At 40.3% G+C, this 21,178-nt stretch overlaps 4 protein-coding genes across 16 annotated transcripts in view; 2 read left to right on the forward strand and 2 right to left on the reverse strand.

Moving 5' to 3' along the window:
• Positions 1 to 59: 59 nt before the first annotated feature.
• On the reverse strand, positions 60 to 11,170 carry Spel1 (DNA mismatch repair protein spel1). 4 transcript variants are annotated; one of them, XM_076812432.1, is made up of 15 exons: positions 10,983 to 11,170; positions 10,849 to 10,898; positions 3,812 to 3,935; positions 3,466 to 3,722; positions 3,209 to 3,376; positions 2,924 to 3,112; positions 2,456 to 2,847; positions 2,143 to 2,354; positions 1,735 to 2,052; positions 1,428 to 1,649; positions 1,116 to 1,348; positions 961 to 1,052; positions 652 to 874; positions 477 to 569; positions 60 to 333 (listed from the first exon to the last, which is right to left on the reverse strand). In XM_076812432.1, the coding sequence occupies exons 1-15, from the start codon at positions 11,014 to 11,016 to the stop codon at positions 178 to 180; spliced, it is 2,763 nt and encodes a 920-aa protein (XP_076668547.1). In that variant the 5' UTR covers positions 11,017 to 11,170; the 3' UTR covers positions 60 to 177. The 4 variants fall into 4 exon arrangements, with proteins under 4 accessions (XP_076668547.1, XP_076668548.1, XP_076668550.1 ...); XM_076812433.1 differs by lacking the exons at positions 10,849 to 10,898; positions 10,983 to 11,170 and adding an exon at positions 5,277 to 5,520; XM_076812435.1 differs by lacking the exons at positions 10,849 to 10,898; positions 10,983 to 11,170 and adding an exon at positions 5,069 to 5,199.
• LOC143369038 (uncharacterized) lies at positions 5,657 to 10,713 on the forward strand. Of its 8 annotated transcripts, XM_076812430.1 has the most exons (4): positions 5,657 to 5,798; positions 6,002 to 7,781; positions 8,388 to 8,439; positions 8,569 to 10,713. In XM_076812430.1, the coding sequence occupies exons 2-4, from the start codon at positions 6,018 to 6,020 to the stop codon at positions 10,503 to 10,505; spliced, it is 3,753 nt and encodes a 1,250-aa protein (XP_076668545.1). In that variant the 5' UTR covers positions 5,657 to 5,798; positions 6,002 to 6,017; the 3' UTR covers positions 10,506 to 10,713. The 8 variants fall into 8 exon arrangements, with proteins under 8 accessions (XP_076668545.1, XP_076668540.1, XP_076668538.1 ...); XM_076812425.1 differs by having other exon boundaries at positions 6,002 to 9,093; positions 9,352 to 10,713; XM_076812423.1 differs by having other exon boundaries at positions 6,002 to 8,439.
• Positions 11,171 to 11,657: 487 nt separating the features above from the next.
• Positions 11,658 to 14,894, forward strand: LOC143369046 (hydroxylysine kinase). Its single transcript, XM_076812455.1, has 2 exons — positions 11,658 to 12,584; positions 13,603 to 14,894. Exons 1-2 carry the CDS (start codon positions 12,551 to 12,553, stop codon positions 14,694 to 14,696), a joined length of 1,128 nt encoding a protein of 375 aa, XP_076668570.1. The 5' UTR covers positions 11,658 to 12,550; the 3' UTR covers positions 14,697 to 14,894.
• A 266-nt stretch (positions 14,895 to 15,160) lies between these two features.
• Nolo (ADAMTS-like no long nerve cord) overlaps positions 15,161 to 21,178 on the reverse strand; it is a 176,191-nt gene continuing 170,173 nt past the window's right edge. For 2 of the 3 annotated variants that reach the window (XM_076812419.1, XM_076812418.1), the window contains exons 18-24: positions 20,912 to 21,081; positions 20,634 to 20,726; positions 19,346 to 20,378; positions 19,168 to 19,250; positions 17,810 to 18,196; positions 17,513 to 17,666; positions 15,161 to 17,433 (exon numbers count right to left, since the gene is read on the reverse strand). In XM_076812419.1, coding sequence (XP_076668534.1) covers positions 17,333 to 17,433; positions 17,513 to 17,666; positions 17,810 to 18,196; positions 19,168 to 19,250; positions 19,346 to 20,378; positions 20,634 to 20,726; positions 20,912 to 21,081 — 2,021 coding nt within the window. In that variant the 3' untranslated portion in view covers positions 15,161 to 17,332. The remainder of the gene's footprint in view (positions 17,434 to 17,512; positions 17,667 to 17,809; positions 18,197 to 19,167; positions 19,251 to 19,345; positions 20,379 to 20,633; positions 20,727 to 20,911; positions 21,082 to 21,178) is intronic. The other variant, XM_076812420.1, reaches the window with a different exon arrangement.

The raw sequence follows: 21,178 nt of genomic DNA on the forward strand, positions 1-21,178 counted from the left end.
CTCAATCTAAATCGATGCAAGTTACGTGGAAAAATACGGTAATAAAAAACTGACACAGATTTATAGAGAAATTAACGATTTACTGTAAATGTTTATAAAATGATTGTAATAGTAATATATATAATAGTATATAAATAATACTGATCGTTATTTTAATTACGTAATTTGTGCTTTCATTCACGAAGCAGCAAGCAGCGCTTCTATATAAGGATTTTTATGAGATAGAACTTCTTTCTTGAACTCTGAAATTTTATCCTTTAAATCTGCATCTGGTAAAGACTTATCTAACGTTTTGTATTTAATAATAAATTCTTCAATGAGTCCATCAGCCTCCTGTAATATTGTTAGTAAAGATAAACCTGTATAATATCCACTAACAATATTCAATTCGCTTTTTAACTGGCCAATATAATTGCGTTCACTTTATAATTAGTTTATTCGCATTAAAAAGTTGTTAAAAAGGTTGATATTATTACCTTGATAATTTTCTGTTTCTTCCGCGGGTCATCGGATCCTTCGAAAACTGAGCTTTGGTAATCTTCGAGTTCCGCTTGTTTACGCTTAGCAAACTAAAAGTAACATTTACGGTTAAATGTTATCATGGACAAATTTTATGTAATCCATTCAAAGATTTATGGAATAAATGTTAACCTTTATTACATCTTCCGGAAAATTGGCCATTTTAGCAACGTGTATGCCAAAGCTTTGATCGCATATACCTGATTTCACCTTATACAATAAAGTCAATTTATTATCATTGACAAGAGCTGTAACATGTTGGTTCGTAACAGCAGGTACTTCTTCTTCTAATTTAGTAATCTCATGAAAGTGTGTCGCAAAAAGGCAATAGCATTCAACGTCTTTCGCTAAATACCTACAACGACATCGCAAGATGATACATCCGCGAATCAGAAAATAATGGGGCTAAATGCTTTTACCGGAGCAATGTTTAGAGCTTACTCTGCGATTGACCATGCTATACCACAACCTTCATAAGTAGATGTTCCCCTTCCCAATTCGTCAATCAATACAAGGGAGTTACATGTTGCTGTCTATACAAAGATATTTCATATACTTGAGACTTTATACCGTGAACTATAATTATTCAAATTTACCTTCAATATGGCAGCAGTTTCTATCATTTCCAGCATGAACGTAGAAAGTCCTTTTAACTGGGAGTCGTCGGCACCCACACGGGCTAAGATACAATCCAGTAATGATATCGTTGCTTTATCGCAAGGAACGAAACTTCCGATATGTGCCATTAACGCAGCAACACCCGCGGACCTTATATAAGTACTTTTGCCCCCCATATTTGGGCCAGTTATAATTGAAAAATGACATTTTCCTAAAATTTGGATAGTTATGAAAAAGGACTTGCAAATAACATATAAATATTATAGTCTTTAATTCCCCAATCCGATTACCTCTTTTGAAATTGATATCGTTAGCTATATAATCTACTCCCTCCTGAATCTCTAGACATGGATGTCGAACTTGGACAAGATTCAATTCTCCTGATTCGCTGGGTAGCATTTTAGGACGAACGTAAGGTTTATTGGCATTTATAGCGGCAGAAGCAAAGGCAGTAAGTACGTCAAGACATGCCAACACATTTCCAATAGCTGCCAGTGGATTGCTGTAACCAGCTATACGGGTGGCAAATATAAGTTAGTAACGAAAATCGGAGAAAGACCTTTTTTTTAAAAAAAAACACTAACAATTTGTACAAACCTGCAATTTCAATTATTTCCGTCACAACCTTCTTCTGTTCCCCTGTATATTTATCCCTAATAGCAATATATTCGTCATTCAATTCGCTCAATTTATTGTTTCGAAATCGTACGCCGCTTTTATTAGAATCCAAAATAGTGTAGTGTTTCTTATTTCTCAATACCTTTTCGTCCTTCAATGTGACACGGAAATAATATCCAAACTGTTGATTAGATTCTAACTTTAATGTTTTACCAATTTCGATTGAAAGGTCGCTTGCAACTTTTCTGGACTGTGCTTGTATCTCCTCTTCCGTTTCATTCATATTATTTTTTAGCTCTAATATTATGGAATTAATGGATCAAATATAAACTTGAATAATTGCACCCTAGTTTATAAATATTTACAATTACAAATCATAATGAGTACCTTCTAAACCTTTATCAAATTCAGATCGCACCAAGAAGTCTCCCTTTGCAGCAGCTTCCAAATCAACTGTTTGTTCAACCATCTGTTGAAATTTATCCATGTCTTTAATAAGTTCAGCTAATGGATCGGTACACATTGCGTTTAAGGCCACCACGTTTGCACTAGACAGTTGTTCTATTATGTTTGGCAAATGCGACATACTCGTGTAGATCCTGGAACGAAAAGGATATAATGTGAATTCCAAACTGAAGTGCGAATAAGTGATAAATATGTACAAATAAAATTTAGGATATACAAAGTGTACGAAGTTTACTTGTAACAATCCTGCAATGTCGCCTTCTTCCTGGCCAATTTTTTTGCAAGGACTTGTAGATCTGGTACACGTCTCAAGTGATCTTCGCTAAGATTGGATCGTAATTCATTATCATTCACCAATGATTCCACAATGTCGTGCCTTTCTTTTATTAGAGACAAATCTTTAAGGGGCTGTCTAACCCATTGTGCAAGAAGTCTATGGCCCTGAGGTGTTCTACATTTATCTAGAAGGCTTAGAATACTTGTCGGTGCATTTCCATTCAAAGCAGAAGTATCAACGCGTGGTTCGATGTTAAGCGCTTTCATAGCAGCCGCATCTAATTTCAAATAACGTGACTGTTCTATTTGGTTTATGCTAAACTGATTCAAGTTCCCTTCGTCCGATGTTAACTAATTGAAAGATATTACATTAAATCGTAGTATAAAAAGTAGTATTCTTCTATCAGCAGATTTGCTTTACACTCACATCTAAATATTTGATAAGAGCGGAAGTAGCTGACATAGCAAGATTCAGATTGATTTCCGGCAAAGACTGCACAGTTTGCTGTTGACCTTTCTTGAATTTTATCAAAGTATTTAAGTCTTGTACGATCGAATCACTGGAAAATTCGATCTTTTTTCTTAACGTGATCATTATATTATTTCGTTCCATTAGCTAAAAGAATGCTCGATTAGTATTGTCACATTCCCTGATAAGTTTTCATTAAACAAGCAGTTACATTTATTTAAAGGGAATGTCCTATTTGTCTACCTGTTTCAGAGTTTGGAATTCATAACTCCCGTCACCCTGGATTAGTAGACATTCTTTGGGTGCATGGGTAACGATAAGTGACTCCAGATTAGAAAATGACTCGTTGTCTTGAAATTCACAGACGGAAAATAAGGTTGCAGTTGTATCTGCGCAGCTTAAACCTACAACCTACAAATTGTTACAGAATGTAATACATATTAAATATGAATACTTTCTTCTGCAGAAAATTCCGAACAAGATTACTCATAGTGACTCACTCTGGATTTCCCCTCCATTCCCAGCTTCACCGCTATTACGCGTACACTAACTGCAATATCATTATTACCAAATAATACATCCTCAAAGGGTGTTAAATTACCAGGAGACCCTTTATGTTCCAATACCCAATTGTGATTTTTCGCAGTTCCTTGATTGATATACACTTCTATTCTATACTGCTTCACTAACAATAAATCACGTATGAAAGCTTCAAAATGGTTTTTATTCAGAATAACGCCCTCAGTTTTGTACGGATCTATATCGGACATAAAATTTTGTCTTACGCAAGCAATTTTTAACCATTGAAAACACAATGAACCATTATAATTAAAGTCAACGTTTTACCTGCTCCTATCATTTTGCAAACTGATGTGGTTTTGAAAACTTCCTCAGCAGCAAACAGGGCATCACTACCATGTAAAGTGTAATAATCTGATCTATTGAAAAATCGTATAGTGGTGTTGAGTTTCTGAAATCAATGATTGTTTAAATGTAAATGCATATTGTAAAACTTACGATTTTGTTCCAGTGATTACTATATGTTATCTGCTACTATACTACTGTATTAAGAATTACGTTTGTGGCGCTTGTTTTTCAATATATCCTTGACCTATTTATGTAAGCTGCATGTGTCCAGAAATGATAAATATGCTTCTTCGGCAATAGAAGAGCATGAAGCACAGACTGAGCATTCAAGTACCATATTGATACTATATTTTCTCTTACATAGGCATGATAATACAATACGTATTTTAAATTTTACATTATGCAAAACACGATATTTAAAAATTCACAAAGTTTAAATGCTACTATTAATTGCTTGTACCAGTAACAGACTTTAGTACTCTTTGGTGCTCGTTGATTTTATATGATATTAAAACAGACTCCAGATTTCGAAGGCAAAGTTGAAACACATCATTATTTTACACATGCACATTTTCAAAGTGTTTGAATTATGAGTAAAGTATTAGTATTGTGGACCAGAAAATTGTGAAAAGTAATAGTAAATCGTTATTACGTTTCACATTTCCAAGTAATGAATCTTCGTGTATATCTGTAGGTCAATGTCTATCTGGGGGTCACAGCATCATGAACTGATAAATTTAATGTGTAAGATTCCAATGAAATCTGGCATTTTGTGGAACGTATACATCAATTTTTCAGTATGCAATTTTTAAGTAGCTTATCGTATCTTAAAACATTACAATGGAAAATGAGAGTTTAACTAATATTAAAATGAGCAGTAATACTCTGTATGATGTAAATCGTTTACTGAATTATTGATTTTCGCACTACTATTATTTGCTCGTTTTCGTGCTACATAAAAACATATCAATGTAAAATGTAGTCGACAAAAGAGTAATTAGAAGGAACCTCTTGAAGTTTCAATATTACAAATTTTCACGGCACTATCTTTAAAGTATTTTTTCCCCTCATTACGATAAAAGATCACAGTTCATGTTCCATGAAGGTCAATAATGTTTTAAGTAGACCATGACAAAAACATGAACCGCTTTACTTTTCTAGAGTGTACAATTATGTAAATGATATTTTGTTAAATGCAATGTGTAAACCTACAATAGGATACCTAGACTAAAATACCTGTAGTGCTGTTTCTTGTATAATAAATTCTCTCTAGTAATAATGACATCTGTAATATTATTTACCCATGTTAGAGCGATTTTCTTGCATTTATTAATCGGGAGCAAAACAATAATAATAAAAAAAGACAGTATATGAAATACTTTGGTACATAAAAGAGAAATATTAATACTTTATTTAGTTCTATTACTCCTCTGTGATAAATCACCTTGGAATTATTCATATTATGAAATGAGAATTAATTAAAACGTCACAACAAGGATGTTACACATTCAGAATGACTTCACTGATGACACACCAAACCAAATATGGAAAACCATTTATAGCTATACTTGGAAGTCGCAGGATTATGTCTATACATTTTGATGATCGATGAAAATGTAGCTTGTTCGGTATGTCATGTTACTTTTACATACATGATACAGACAATTGTGGTATACAGTTAGATAATATAAGTATTTATTGGTACCCCTTTTCACAGAAATGAATGTAATGTTACTGTGAATTATAAGTAGTGATAAGAATGGAGACTAGCAGGAATAAATTATCATCGTGCAAGAATGAAAGAGAATGTTTTCAAAGATGTGGTGAAAAGAAGGGGAAGCCAACATAAATGGAATTGCTGCAACGTACGTGTAGTACATATCAACATATACTGCCATTGAGAACATCTCAACTATCACTTGTCTCAGTTGAAGCGAAGCAGTGGATTTTGGTCTACTGTTAGAAGGTAATTGAATTTCTAGCTATAATTCAGAATAAGCACACAGTTAGTACTGTACTATAAATAATAGGAGTGTAATACTTCTTCTTTTAACAAATAAAGTATTTAAAATTGTTGTATGGGGAGAAATCCAGTATGGCTATAAATATATATATAGTTATATAGATTTGGTTTATAATAGATAATAACTAATATATCTTGTATTTCAGAGACCGAGCCATTAATATGGTGATACCAGGAATTGTTATTTTACCCTTATTACTAACGCATGTATTATCTGCACCAAGTGGATGCATAGAATCCTGCGGTTCTTATGTTAAACAATATCAAACTCAATCATCTGGCAGCTTTCAAAATCAGGGTGCAACACGTTTGCAAGGTCTCGACTATTCTAGACCTGGCACATGGTCCGAACATAACGATTATGATATAAACAATGGCCATGGGAAAGTACACGAAGAACAGGGTCAGGTTGTCGATGGCTCTAAAACAGTAAGGTACTATAAGAAAAATTATACATCATCTTACAGTACAGGATACTCGAATGGCGAAGGACTGTCCGAGATTGAAAATCAAAATAGTAATTATGGACGCGGCTCGCACGTACCTAGTACAGAAGACGCTTTCAATTCTCAAAGGACATATAATCAAGTAGGTAATTCTGAGTCAATTGCACAACATAAATATAACAGAATACAGAACCAACAACAGACACAGTCATCGATTCAAAGAACTAATGCTCAAAGTGAGAGACTTGAAGATTTTGGAGAATATAGTGGAAATTCACAAGTTGTACAAGGTGCATCTGATTTAAACACTCAAACGTCGCAAGAACCTCATCATGCTAATGGACAATCTGGAAACTGGAGTAAAGTAGATTCGTACAACACTGACGGGGGACGTGGACGTGTGTTCGAAGAGGAGGGTCAATATCTATCAGGACCTAAAAAGGTCCGATATTACAAACGGAATTACACTTCCACTTATAGCTCAACCGGTGGAATTCCCATACCAGAAATCGATAGGACTGGAGTGTCGGACATACACAATAAAATTGAAAATCTCCATAGAGAAGTAGGGAAAGAATTTAACCAAATATCTACTACAGGAAACGTGGCATCTACTAACCTTGCACAAACAAATATTAATAGATATGGTTTGGCTAGTGATAATACTCACAATATAAACAGCAATACTTATAGGAGCCGAGTGAACCATGAAAGCAGTTTATCGTCATCGCAACATAACGAAGAACAACACTTTGCAGATACTTCAACTGAACGTTTACCTTACAGGAATCCTTTTCCGAACAGTTACGGTACAAGTAACTTCAGAACATACACAAGACACGAGGGACGAATAATAAACCATCAACCAACTGAACAACTTATAAATCCTAGTTCAGGATACACTAATGTACTGAATAGTGGAAGAAGTGGTTACAACAGTAATATGTATAATGCAGGGACCCTTCAGGAGCAGTCAGAGCATTTAGATAGACTTCGATCAAGCCTTGTTCAAAACCAAATGAGTGATGACAATTTGTGGAGAAATAGATATAATCAAAACAGTGCCATGCATTCAAACACACCAGGGCGAGTTGCACATTATAAAGAACACTGGAGTTCTAGTCAAACAAAAGAATCATCCGTACCTGAGTATTCTCGAGATATTTCACAACATAATGAGCAGAGTGCACAATACAATAATGAACAATATGAGCACCAACACCGTTCCCACCAAGCTCTACAAGATCAAGACAGACACATGTACCAATCGAGAGGAGACAGTTTTAACTCTGCGCACCAAACAAATTTAGGTAAATTAATGACTGGAGCACTCAATTTAGGTCAAGGGGAAGATACTGTTGATTGCGCTCATGAAACCACTGAACACGTGCATAGCAGATCTCAATATCAAAGAAAATATAAGCGCAGCATAAAGCATGCTGAATCGAGTGAAATGCAACATCCAACTGGCATTCATGATCTTCCACAACAATCTCATCAACCTTGGATGCCAGATACAGACAACCAGCATTCAGAAGATCTAACGCAGCAAACTGGTGAATTTGATGACCTTACTCAACAAACATCAGAGAACCTTCAGTTTGGGCAGCTATCACAGCACTCTAATCAACCTTGGAAACCTGGTACAGGAAACCAGCACACTCAAGATTTGACACAACAAACTAGTGAATTTGATGATCTCACCCAACAAACATCAGGGAAGCTTGAGTTTGGGCAGGACTCACAGCAACCTCATCAACCTTGGAGACATGGTACAGGCAACCAGCAATCAGAAGATCTGGACCAGCAAACAGGTGAATTTGATGATCTCACCCAACAAACATCAGGGAAGCTTGAGTTTGGGCAGGATTCACAGCAACCTCATCAACCTTGGAGGCCTCATACAGGAAACCAGCACTCCGACGATCTGACCCAGCAAACAGGTGAATTTGATGACCTTACTCAACAAACATCGGGGAACCTTCAGTTTGGGCAACTATCACCTCACTCTAATCAACCTCGGAGACCTGGTACAGGAAACCAGCACACTCAAGATCTGACACAGCAAACTGGGGAATTTGATGACCTCACCCAACAAACATCAGGGAAGCTTGAGTTTGGGCAGGACTCACAGCAACCTCATCAACCTTGGAGACATGGTACAGGCAACCAGCAATCAGAAGATCTGGACCAGCAAACAGGTGAATTTGATGATCTCACCCAACAAACATCAGGGAAGCTTAACTTTGGGCAGGACTCACTGCAACCTCATCAACCTTGGAGGCCTCATACAGGAAACCAGCACTCCGACGATCTGACCCAGCAAACAGGTGAATTTGATGACCTTACTCAACAAACATCGGGGAACCTTCAGTTTGGGCAACTATCACCTCACTCTAATCAACCTCGGAGACCTGGTACAGGAAACCAGCACACTCAAGATCTGACACAGCAAACTGGGGAATTTGATGACCTCACTCAACAAACATCAGGGAACCTTCAGTTTGGGCAGCTATCACCCCACTCTAATCAACCTCGGAGACCTGGTACAGGAAACCAGCACACTCAAGATCTGACACAGCAAACTGGGGAATTTGATGACCTCACTCAACAAACATCAGGGAACCTTCAGTTTGGGCAACTATCACCTCACTCTAATCAACCTCAGAGACCTGGTACAGGAAACCAGCACACTCAAGATCTGACACAACAAACTGGGGAATTTGATGACCTCACTCAACAAACATCAGGGAACCTTCAGTTTGGGCAGCTATCACCGCACTCTAATCAACCTCGGAGACCTGGTACAGGAAACCAGTACACTCAAGATCTGACACAACAAACTGGGGAATTTGATGATCTCACCCAACAAACATCAGGGAAGCTTGAGTTTGGGCAGGACTCACAGCAACCTCATCAACCTTGGAGACATGGTACAGGCAACCAGCAATCAGAAGATCTGGACCAGCAAACAGGTGAATTTGATGATCTCACCCAACAAACATCAGGGAAGCTTGAGTTTGGGCAGGATTCACAGCAACCTCATCAACCTTGGAGGCCTCATACAGGAAACCAGCACTCCGACGATCTGACCCAGCAAACAGGTGAATTTGATGACCTTAGTCAACAAACAGCAGGGAAACTTGAGTTTGGGCAGTTCAGTCAACAAGACAATAAAGATTTATCTATGGAACCACATGGAGCTACCATGCATTTACCTAAACCTGCGGGGAAACCAAAACCAAGGTCTAGGTATTCAAGGATTGGATCAATGAACAATTTACAGACAGAAAATCAGAATATGCACAATACTATCAGTCAGCAAACATTGTATCCTAACAGTAGAGACATATCTGTACAGGATATCCATGAGATACCTCCAATAATTGTACCAGCATCTGATGCAGAGAATATTAGGAGTCAAAATATCAGAGGAGATCAAGGTGCAGCTAATCCCAAGGATAATAGTGCTCCCAATAATGGAAATCAACCATCTGAGAGTAACGGGTTTAACATTGTTGGAGGAGATGGGGATCAAGTAAACTTGTTACACAAGTCCAATGATGCAACAGTAGGCGTTCAATGGCATTATACGTATCACCCCAGTGATGAAAGACCGTTTGTACAACAACCAGATCAAGACGATATAGAAGATATGCAACAACAATCAAGTCACTCAAACCTCTCTGATTTCGAACAAAATTTGGATCAGCAAGAAACACAAGATAAATATCAACAGTGGAATAATCAAGACACTGAAGCATCAAGATTAGATCAGCAATCTCAAAAGTATGGATCTGAATGGGAATCTAGACAGCAAACACTTGGTCAACCTGAAGATCAACAGAAAGCTGTTCGAAGCAGTGAAACCAAACACAAGTTGGAACCAAGAATTTTAGAAGCCTATGGAGGTGGACCATACGATGCGCATCATGACGATGACATATATAACGGAGTGACAATAAATCCCGGCGCTACGCTGCCCCCAGTTAACAGTGCTGATGCATGGGACATTCGAGAGAAACCACGAGAAATCACAGCAACCGATGAGGTAACACCTCCGCCAATGCCTGTGGAACCTTTGGCAAATGACACTGACGAGGTAGCACCACCTCTATCGTTCTGGTCAAGAATTGGTAGTAAAATAACGACGACTTTTGATAAAGCTAAAGAAAAGGCTAAACATATCTTTGGAAAAAAATAATTTTCAGCTGCATTAATTATTACATATTTATAAGTGATTCTTTCTAAATCCTTGTCATTGTATACAATTTATTTATCAGTGTCTGGTAATGTACTGTTGTCGTTTGCGTGATGAATCTAATGATTTCAGGAATGTGTGATGTAGTATTATGGAATGTCATTATTTTGAAGTTGCTATATATTTTGTTAATAAAGGAATATGTTTTTAATTACTACTTCTTTGTCCAGCCACTAGCGATAAAGAGAACATTTCTAGTAGCATATCTATCAATTCATTTTGTAATTGAATATCAGAAAATGGTTACTGAAACTATACAAAAGCACAATGCAAAACAGTTACTTACATCTGGTAGGTTTTTAAAGAATCTAACAAAAGATTGCTGACTCGGTGGATCTGAAACATATTATCATAAAATTATTTATAAACAAAGGTCGAGTTGGAAATCAAATTACTGAAGTTAAACCGTATTTCACTAACCCATATTAAACTGCTGATTCGGTTGCACAGCCATGGCTTTTGTACGAAGGTAAGTAACAATACGAACAACTTGATTAATAAATATGGTAGAAAAATTGTACAGTAATACGTAGTCCCACGAACGTTTAGAAAGACTGTTCTAGATTATTCACAAGTTCGCAATAAACACATTCAATACATTCCCGCAAAAATTGATTACACCATAAATACAATGAATACTAGATTCTGCATTGAATTTATCAAACGTTCGTGAATTTGATTGGTCAATGGAAACAGCCAATCACTACAGTTCTATATCCCGTTTCCTTTCTTAAAGTTATGTCACTAATGAAATGAGTCAGTGCATAAACGATCCGTTTTGTTTAAAAGTTGTTGATTCAATGTTGATTCAATTTTCGTTCTTACTGCATCGAGAAACAAACAATGACTCTGTAGCTACTAAAATTTCGTGAAGACCTGTGATCGGGTTCGAGTACAGTGCTTCTCAAAAAGTCCTTTCAATAATACAATATATTACCGTGGAATATTATTAAGCAGGTATTCATGCAGTAAAGAAATCAATACAAATGAAGTACGAATAAAGTCATCGCGAAATGAAGTGCTGAATAGCGACCCCCCCCATACACACACACATCTGATCGCTGCGCGGTTGCGATCGAACTGATTGACCTTGCGGTTTTCCAGAAGTTTAAATATTTGCTTAAACTCTACAGAATTCTACGTGCAAATGTTGATTGCAATTTCTATATCACAAACGAATAAAAAGAGCTCTCGCAAGTATGATATAAATACTGCGACGAGAATGGAACAGGAATTGTACAAATTTAATTCCTTAAAATATTATACATGATTTAGCGTTCTTGCACGGTTACAGTTTCTCTGACTCGCTCGTATTACCACTTGTTCCTGCCTTCGAATACAGAGTATGCAGCATGCAGTAATTTATGCTTCCATGTTCTATTTTGGAACTTACATTTATATCTACGAAAATTAAAAGGATTTGTAATATGTTTCATTGTCGTAATTGTAACGTTAATAGTACAAACAGGACGTATCCACCTTCTGTTTAACATTTCGTTGATACTTTACGTAGATGGAAGTTGAGATAAGAGTACACAATTCAATAATTAATACAGCTGTGTGCAGTTCAACGAACTATCTTAAAATTGAATCTTGAACGTCTGTATCGTTCTTATCGCCGTGATAAGAGGCTGATTAATCTCACATGGTTTCAGCGTATGTATGTGCATAAAGATACCTACTGTAAGACATTATGCACGGTGACGAGCAACAATAAATATCAATCAGCGAGCATTTGCGCCCCATCGTTGGACTAATTCACTGTCATCTACATTTATTGCAAACTGACGATCATACAGTTTGCTTCCTGAACTGCTTCACCCATGGTACGCGTCACCTCGTGTATCTCGTACAAACGCGACCGAGCGACGAAAATCGTGTGTGTTTTTGGGAGTTAGCTGATCAACGAGCAAACTGGCCTTAAAAGAGTATAAATTTCAACGCCCGTTCGTTTAACTCTCCGCGTTCGTTCCTGTGAGCTTGATGGAATGTTTCTATTCTCGGAGAGAAGCGCTCGACCAGGTAATTTTAAATATGTCCATCCGAGGCTGAGGAGGTCCTAATTTTATATGGAAACCGAGAATCATTTACTGTAATTTTAACGATCTAGTTATAATAATCTCTAATAATAAAAGAAAGCGATGGATCTATATAGAGACGCGGTAGCGTCTCGACGCCAAGTACATGTTTCGATACCCTGTATATGTCGACTGTCGCTGCCGCTATCATTTACTCGTCGCCCGGCTAATCCAACCTTACCTGAAACTTATTTCATTAATATCTCATCACGCCTGCAATATTTTTTAAAATTAAAGGCATTTTTCTGATGTAAACCGCACATAAGCTTTCGATCTAGACCAAATTCAATAAAATCGGTCCACGCATAACAGAGATATCGTAATATCGTATCATGGATCAGTCGGGAACGGTAAGATTTTTTTCTTCTGATTCTCCAACCAAATTTTCGTCAACATAATACGTATATACGTGTTACTCACACACCATCAGCAAAAACGAAACTAACACATGTTTCGTTCGTCAATCGCTATCTTCACTATGCGATCTACTCCAAATTTTGACAGCTTACAGTCAGGTTATAACCTGACGAGTGTCAAATAAGGTAGGTTGTCAAAATTTGAGATGCCACGTGCTTTTACAAATATGTATCGTTGTACCATTGAATTGCAACCAAAATGCAGTCTCAAACGCAAGGTAAGTTGCCAAAATTTGAATTACGACACGATACCCCCCTCGCAGGCTTTCAGATAATTTGCCAATTTAAAGCTCTGTGAATATGAGTATATTTTCATTATTTTGCGTTTTTAAATAATTCTTTTTCAATTTTGATTTCACTTTTTTTTTATTTTGTGATTATTATTATCTTCTATTTTTGTGATTTATTTGATTTCATGTACTTGGCGCAATTTTTTTACTCTTTTGAAGTTTTTTATGGGGATAAACATTTACCGCACGTAGCCTTCGGTAGTGTCGTTAGATCGATAGCATTTGTTGAAAAAATTGTACTTTAAAATACTTCCAGAGATAAACCAAAGAATGGAGGATGAGGACGGCGTGTTGACGCCAGGCCAGCGAATACGGCCGCCAGGTAGCAAACAAATAGCCTCCGATCTCCTCGAGAAGCTCTACGGGCTGACGACAATAAGCGTTACCGAATTGAACGCGTACGACGATAGAAACTACCGCGTGATTTGCCAAGAGCTGCAGGAGAATCCCGCGGCAGCCGCCGGCGAGCACGATTACGTGCTGAAGATAATTAACTCCCTGGACTCCCGAAAAGGCCGCGTGATCGACGCGCAGAATGAGATGTTGATGTTCCTGAACCAACGGGGCATCAAGTGTCCCTTACCCGTGAGAAATCTGAACGGAACGTACTACTCCCTGGAGAAATTAGGCGGGGATTGTACCACGGAGAGCTACGCCGTGAGGCTGCTCGTTTATCGTCCAGGCGAGCTGTTGCACCGCGTGCCGATCACCAGCGGATTGCTCCGAAACGTGGGCCGTTTCACGGCTAAGTTCGGTAAAGTCCTCACGGGCTTCTCCCACCCGGCTTACGACGACCACAGAACCTTGTGGATGTTGGCCTCGGTGCCCAAGCTGCGCCAGTTCACCTACGCGTTGAAGAACGCCCCCGAGAGGGATCTGGCGCACCAGGTGATACTGGCCTTCGAGAAGGGTGTTCTTCAGGTCACCTCGCAACTAGAGCGGGGCATCATACACGGCGACCTGAATGAGCAGAACATCGTGATGTGCCCAAACGGCACCGAGATAGCCGCGGTGATCGATTTCGGGGATTCCCATAGGGCCTGCTTGATCTTCGAACTGGCCATCGTTCTGTGCTACATGATTCTGCAGGCCGGCGACCTGGAAATGGGTAAACACGTCGTCGAGGGCTACCAGGAAGTCAGGGAGCTGGCAGAGTTGGAGAAGAGGATCCTTAAGGTCACTGTCTGCGCGAGGATTTGCCAAAGCCTCGTCATGGGCGCTTATTCCCATCTCCACGACCCGCAGAACGAATACTTGCTCGCCACGCAGAAATCGGGCTGGAGTTTGCTGAAGCAGCTTTGGCCCCTCAGCGAGGAGGAGGTCCTTCGAAAGTGGGCCTTGATGGACTGAAAGGATGCTTTCCTATGCGACTAGGGCACAGTTGTAGGATACGAATGCGTAGCTATAGAATGTTGTAGATCTAGATTAATCTATTTTATACCGCTTACGTTGGTGTGGTCTACTTTCATCGTCAAATACTGTATACTGTCAATTATCGGTGCCGTCGTCAATTCGCTCAACAATAAATATAGAGGACATTCCATTTAACTTGCTCACTTTAAACATTATTATGGAGGTAAGTACTACAGGTACGTTCGGGAAGGCAAATATTTATTTGTTTTTATCTAGACAAAAAAGTGTCGTCGTGTAGACGTATCTTTATATCAACGCGGTGTCGATTGGTAATATTCGCTAATAGCACATGAACGTTTTTAGGTGGAGCACTTAAACCGGTGCTTTCTGCGTGGTAAGAGATGTTGACGAATAAATCGTGGCTGGATGTAATCGAATTTACCAAGAAATGACTGCAGGTATTGTGCAGTGATATATCCTCTGGTTTTATTCGTATTTAGGCAGTTACATATTTACATAGATATAATGAACAATAATGCTCTTCCGTATAATAGTTTGGTGAAGTCACTTTACATAACTAGATCGTGTTATATACAAAAATGCAGGTATCGGAAATCAATTCTTGGAGAGAGAGATAGGGACAGAGAGAAACAGAGAGAGAGAGAGAGAGAGGGAGAGAGAGAGTGAGAGAGAGGGAGATCGTGCGGTTAGAAGGTGGACAGACGACATCGAAAGAAACGCGTAACAGCTTGTGATTAAATCGGATCGAGTAACGATTACCGTCGTGGACTTAAGTACTAACTAAATACACGTTCGTCGAGACAATGTACAGAATGTTGGTATCGTAAATATATACCGCGGCGAGAAATATATTTGGAGACCTGCATAATACGCTCATACCTGCACTTAAGCTGTAGAAGTCATTTTCTTTTTCTCTCTTATCCGCGTGCGTTTTCGTCTTATGTTACGTAGCTTGTCATATATATATATATTCTTTTCTCATAATCTCGATTTCAATAATATACTAATTTATTTATATCTCGTTATCATTTTACGTCAGCTCGTTTTGGCAAACTGTCTAGTTGTGTTGAGGCAAATTCGTTGATAGCGAAAATCTGTTCACAATATCGTGTAACCGAGTTTAAAGTGAACCCAGAACGTTACGTTAAAAAAGAGGGGCCGAAAAATTCTTGTTGAACGCCCAGAATCTTTTTAAATTTTCCTCGCGAATTAGGTGATAAAGGAACGTTGTAAAGAATCAAGTGGCCGTAGTTGGCTAAAAGTAAGGGACGACCGGTCGATGGGATCGCGCGTGATCAGAGGCACACAAGTAAATTGTTTCCTTCCGCCGAGTTGTCTCGACTAACAATGGAACGTCATGTTAACGAATTTTCGCCAGAGGTTATTAACAAAATAGTATATTACAGTACCTATATATTTTATTGCTTAGAATCTATCGGCTTACGTTCGCCCGACGAGGCGCTTGCAGGCGCGTATAATAATTTCATTTATAACTTATGTCGTTAGTAACTATATACTTCTCATTATCTTTCTCTCTTCCGCGTCGTTCGCATACCTCAACGTCTCGCCGTTAACAGTTTCGTCGACCTCGCGTCGTGCCGAAAGCAACGGTAACGTGGCAATAAATAGAAACTATACTCCGAGGAGAAAACGTAACGAAACGCGTACAACAAACCTCCTCGAACGGAAACTGCTTGGAATGTGGATGAAGACTCTTTGGGACGTGACGGAGATTAGTTCGTCTCGATTCTAATGCCCGATGGGGAACGTTCGAGCGCGAAGGTGCGCGGAAGAAGCGCGCAGCGTTTTCAGTCTTCGAATAAAAGGATTTCGCGCTTGTCGTTTTTCCGAGATCAAGCCGAGCCTAGCGTCGGGATCGGCCTGGTTGCTTCGTCCAAGGAAGTGCGTAAAAAAATAAAGCCTCGAAGAATGGGGATTTTTGTGCAGCTCTTTGCGGGATCGAGATACCACTGTTCTAGTTCGTCGCCTCGCGATAGGGGTGGCTCATCTAATATTCGAGAATGGCATTGAAGCTCGCCCATAGAAAACACCAACGTTCGCTACAGCTCCATTCAGGATATAAATACAGTTCTCTCCTATTCTCTCAATGAACTTCAACAATATAATTTCTTAACTCGTTTTTCTTTCCTTCTCGTGGACGAACGCCAGGATCCCCTCGTTCTCCCTTTGGGGAGTGTGAGCGTGCGCTATTAGGAGCGGTGCCAAGCTAACAACGCGATACACACGTTCAAAAATTACAGCTTTAATTAGCACACAATTAGGAATCAGATTCTTATTCGAGGATGGGGACCGGGAAGAATCCGATGCTCAGACGAGAATACCTTTGTTCGCGGGCACGGTGAAAGGATCAGGGGAACAGTTACCAACGGAAGTAATTTGGTCGATACTGGCTCTCGAATATCTCTTACGCATCGCGTTTAACGAACGCGTACCGACCTTCGAACGTTCTTCTCACCCCTTGTTTCGACAAACGTCGAGAAGGGTAACCTTCGAACTCGGTTGCCTCAAGTAACATTCTTCTCAGCGCCCGTTCCTCGTCATCAATTTCGACCTAATTTCATTCTTACGTACAACAATTACCAACGAGGGGCCTAGTGGCACGACTGACAGCACTGTTTCTGATAAAGGGGCACCCTGCAAATGTTCATCGTCTTCACCCTGCTACACAGCTGCGAGTGATCCTTGCAGTCGTCTGAAAAAAAAAACATGGAAAGGGATATCCCTGCAATATTTTGAAGCTTTCGTTCGTCGTTTCGCGTGGGGTCTCTTACCAGGCGTTCGAGGGCAGGGTGGGCCTTTGCACGGCTTCATGACAGGGGGTCTTGTGATGTCCCTGCACGCGTTCCCGGCTGGCTTCTTCGTTCCGTACCAGACGCACTGCAGGATTCTGTATTTAATGCCGTCCTCCTCGCACGACGCTGTACACTGTAAAGATTAAAGTAGAGCAACTTCTGAGGATCCTCAACTAAACCTTGAAATCTCACAAACGTTTCAGTGACCGAACCGCCAGCTCTGCATATAGGTACTTTATAAATGAATTTAGAATGGAAAGAGTTACGAGGACGTACCTCGGACCACTCGCCAACCCTCCATACACCTTTGCACGCGTCGTTGTAACATTCCTGCTTCTGTACGGGCTTACTGGTATCGTCGCACTTATTAGGATCCAGCAGCGTGGCGTTCTGCTGATCGTTCTCCCCGTCCTCGGCCCAGCGACAGGTGACGTCGCGTCTCTGCATCGCGGTTTTCCAATTGAAACACCTGGACACGTCGCAGGGGGTCCATTCTGTCGTGTGCCACTGAGGACACTTGCCAAACCCACAAGCTCTCACTTTCTGGGGCATGGGGTGTCCCGCGTCCTCGCACAGTGTCGCTCCTATCACTGTCCTCGGTACCGCGCGAGTCGAATTTCCGGCTGGCTTCGACGAACGGACAGTACACTGAGCTCCTCTCATCTTGACAGAGGGGAAAGGGTGTACCCAGTTAATTAGAATCTAGATTTCCGGCACCCCGATCGCCGTAGCTTAGTGCGACAGATTTGCGTAAAGAGAGAAATTCTTGTACCTGGAATTAGTGTTCCTTCTCGAGAAATTTTATAATTGCTTATTTCTTATTTCTCGAGAAATACTATAATTTCTCGAGAAATTTAAGTCTAGGAAAAATATTATAAGTCTCATTTATTTTCGTAAATGAATGTATTACTAGTTAATCGCGAACGTATAAACACATCTATAATTTATAATACATTTTATTAATAACATCAGAACCTATACGAATTCCAATAGAAAATCACAGTACAGAAGATTCGATGTTATTAACTGCTGAAGGTGCTCTTAAATTCTTATTTAAAAATTTAGAAAAATTGTATACTGAATTAAGTACCTAATGAGTTTCTTGTGACTATTAAAGAAGAAATATAGAAAAGAGGAGATAAGACTATTGTATCACGTATAAAATTTTTGCATGATCCAGAATTTCTTCCAAAAGGGTCAAAAGACGCATTTTTTCATTTAACAGCCAAGATAGATATATATATAAAACGTCAAAATATAACAGTAACAGATTTTGCCACAAAAAAGAAATAGATTCGCTGACGCTACATTAGACGCATTGTGCTATTTAAAAATAAATTTTAAAACCAAAGAGTAATGTTTCGCTTTGTACAAATTTTGTATTAAATAAATAAATTTACCAATTATATTTAATATCTATTTTTTTATTTACACAAGGTTTGTATAAATTAGACAGGAATAATTTAGTTAAAGTTTTCTTGCGTTTTTGATAAATATTATCAACATTATTCGAAAAATATAATTTTTGCAATATTTTTTTCAATTTCTCGAGAATTCTCGAGAATTCTCAAGAAATATGATCTCATTTCTGATTTCTCGAGAAACAAAAAATATGGAGAAATCAGGATCACTACCTGGAATCCGCTTCCTCCGCAGGTTTGGGTGCACACCGACCAATCCGTCGTCACCCACTCGAATACCAGGTCGTCCGTAGTGTCTACACATTTGTAAGTTGATTAGCAAATCGTAGAACTATGATTACAGACACACCGACGATACGGCGATTAAATGAGCTCGTTTCTGTGTTCGTACCTCCGATAGTGAGCGAAGAGATCGTTGAATCGGCGGTGGGGCTCGGTGCAACCGTCGTGGTAGTCGCAAGCTCCGACGACTTGTTCGCTTCCTGCGTCTCCTCTTTCGTCGAGCGTTCCCGAAACTCGACCGCCTCACCGGGCGAGCCGTTTCGATCTTCCTGGTTCCGAGACGCGTTCTTAGCATCCTGATGCTGTTCTATCGCGGTGGATCCGCGTTCCTCCGTCAACGCCAGCTGGCTGAGATCGTCTTCTAGGTCTTTAGCATCGTCGACGGTGTCGTTCTCCACGTAGACCCTCCGCTTCTTCATTTCATCCTGGAGAACCTCCCTGTAATCATCTGTCCTATTCGAAATCTCTGTTTTCTCGTCCTTGGTGGCTTCTTCGTTCGAATCGTCATCTACGCGTTTAAATGATATCGTGGAAAACACATGCTCGGTTCCTGAACCATCGTGGTTCCTTCGGTTGGCCTCCTTACTGCGTGACTCCTCGGAGCTCTCGTGCTTGGTACTCGAGTCTGGGACGTAGTACACCTCCAAACCAATGTTCCCTGAAGTGGTCACTGCGTTTACAGCCAGCTTGTCGTCCATAGGGGTAGAATTCCTGCGACCTTTGCCCTCCGCTGCGCTCTGCCATTGCCTCTTGACGCTCTTCAGGGATTCCTCCACGTAGTCGTTGTCAGCGCGGGCGATCGTGGGCGTCATCGGGCTGCCCTTACTCGCGACAGGAGTGATCTTCACTGGATCGCTGTGCTGAAGTCCGAACATGGAGTCGTCCAGACCATAGGGATCGACGTCGATGAATATTCTCTCCTCGTCTGGCCCGAATGTCTCGTCTGGAATGGCGGTGTTGCGGTACAGAGTGTCCAGGTTCTCTTCTAGGTTCCCCTCCACGTTCTGGTATCTGAGACCGGACGCTCGGTCGGGCATGGTGCGTTTCATCGCGACAGCTTCCTTCCGCGCGTCGTCTATGAAAGTTACTGGCGCGGTTCTGTGGGACCTCCCAGAGCTTTCACTCTGGAATGGCCAGTATTCCTGTTCGAGAGATTAATAGTTGGGCTACTTGTTCTACCTTCTTCTTTAAAAACGATGGCGCGAGTGATTGTCATTAGGAGAAGCTCGTAGTCGCGTGCTCGAGTTCAATCGTGACGGTTCTGTTAAGGGGCTCGCAAGCAAGGGAACAGCGAAGGGAAAGCGTGAAAGATCGAGTTGGTGTGAGATGAAAGTAGCTGGAGGAGGCTTAGCATTCGACTAGTAATCCTGCTTGTGTAGTTGACCATATGCTCTCACCTTCAAGGTCGATATAAAATAAGTTAAGTGCGGTACGAGAGTAGAGGCACTTGACGATTGACCAGGCGACTCCACGGATTCGTGGTGTCCCGGCTGATCACGTTTATATCCCGAATATCCGTCGACCCGCATTGTTAGTTCACGAGTAGGAAGCAGTAAAGTAAAGAATCATCGACACAGAATTAGTTCATCATGCATTTACCGAGAGTTCGTAAAACCATTACAGATAGAGGGGAGGGGATTAAACCGAGGGGAGCATACGAATCAGGGGTCCCTACCTGATTCAGAGAGGTTTCAGTGTGCTCCTTGTGCAACATCGTGGAATCCGGTGGCGCGGGGCTGGTTTTTTGCTTCTTCTGGTGAGGCTTCCTCGTCGGCTTGCTGGGGAATGCTCGCTCGTGGCTCAGGTCCTCGCTGTCGATGGGAACGAAACGGTTCCCATAGGCAGCTGTGGAAGATCCATTAAAAATCTCAAACTACCAATCCCCGACTCACCGTCTCGTCACTATCGCTCGCACACTTCCAATTTCCACCAATCCCAACAG

The sequence above is a fragment of the Andrena cerasifolii genome, chromosome 5, assembly GCF_050908995.1.
Source record: "Andrena cerasifolii isolate SP2316 chromosome 5, iyAndCera1_principal, whole genome shotgun sequence".
NCBI classification, from domain to species: domain Eukaryota; kingdom Metazoa; phylum Arthropoda; class Insecta; order Hymenoptera; family Andrenidae; genus Andrena; species Andrena cerasifolii.

Coding starts and splice junctions, on each gene's coding strand:
- Spel1 (XM_076812432.1), bottom strand. CDS start 11,016: ATGGCTGTGCAACCGAATCAGCAGTTTAATATGG. Junction 2,053..2,142: donor ATTTGATAAAGGTTTAGAAG/GTACTCATTATG, acceptor CCATAATATTAG/AGCTAAAAAATAATATGAAT. Junction 570..651: donor TTCCGGAAGATGTAATAAAG/GTTAACATTTAT, acceptor TGTTACTTTTAG/TTTGCTAAGCGTAAACAAGC.
- LOC143369038 (XM_076812421.1), top strand. CDS start 6,018: ATGGTGATACCAGGAATTGTTATTTTACCCTTATTACTAACGCATGTA.
- LOC143369046 (XM_076812455.1), top strand. CDS start 12,551: ATGTTTCTATTCTCGGAGAGAAGCGCTCGACCAG. Junction 12,585..13,602: donor GGAGAGAAGCGCTCGACCAG/GTAATTTTAAAT, acceptor AAATACTTCCAG/AGATAAACCAAAGAATGGAG.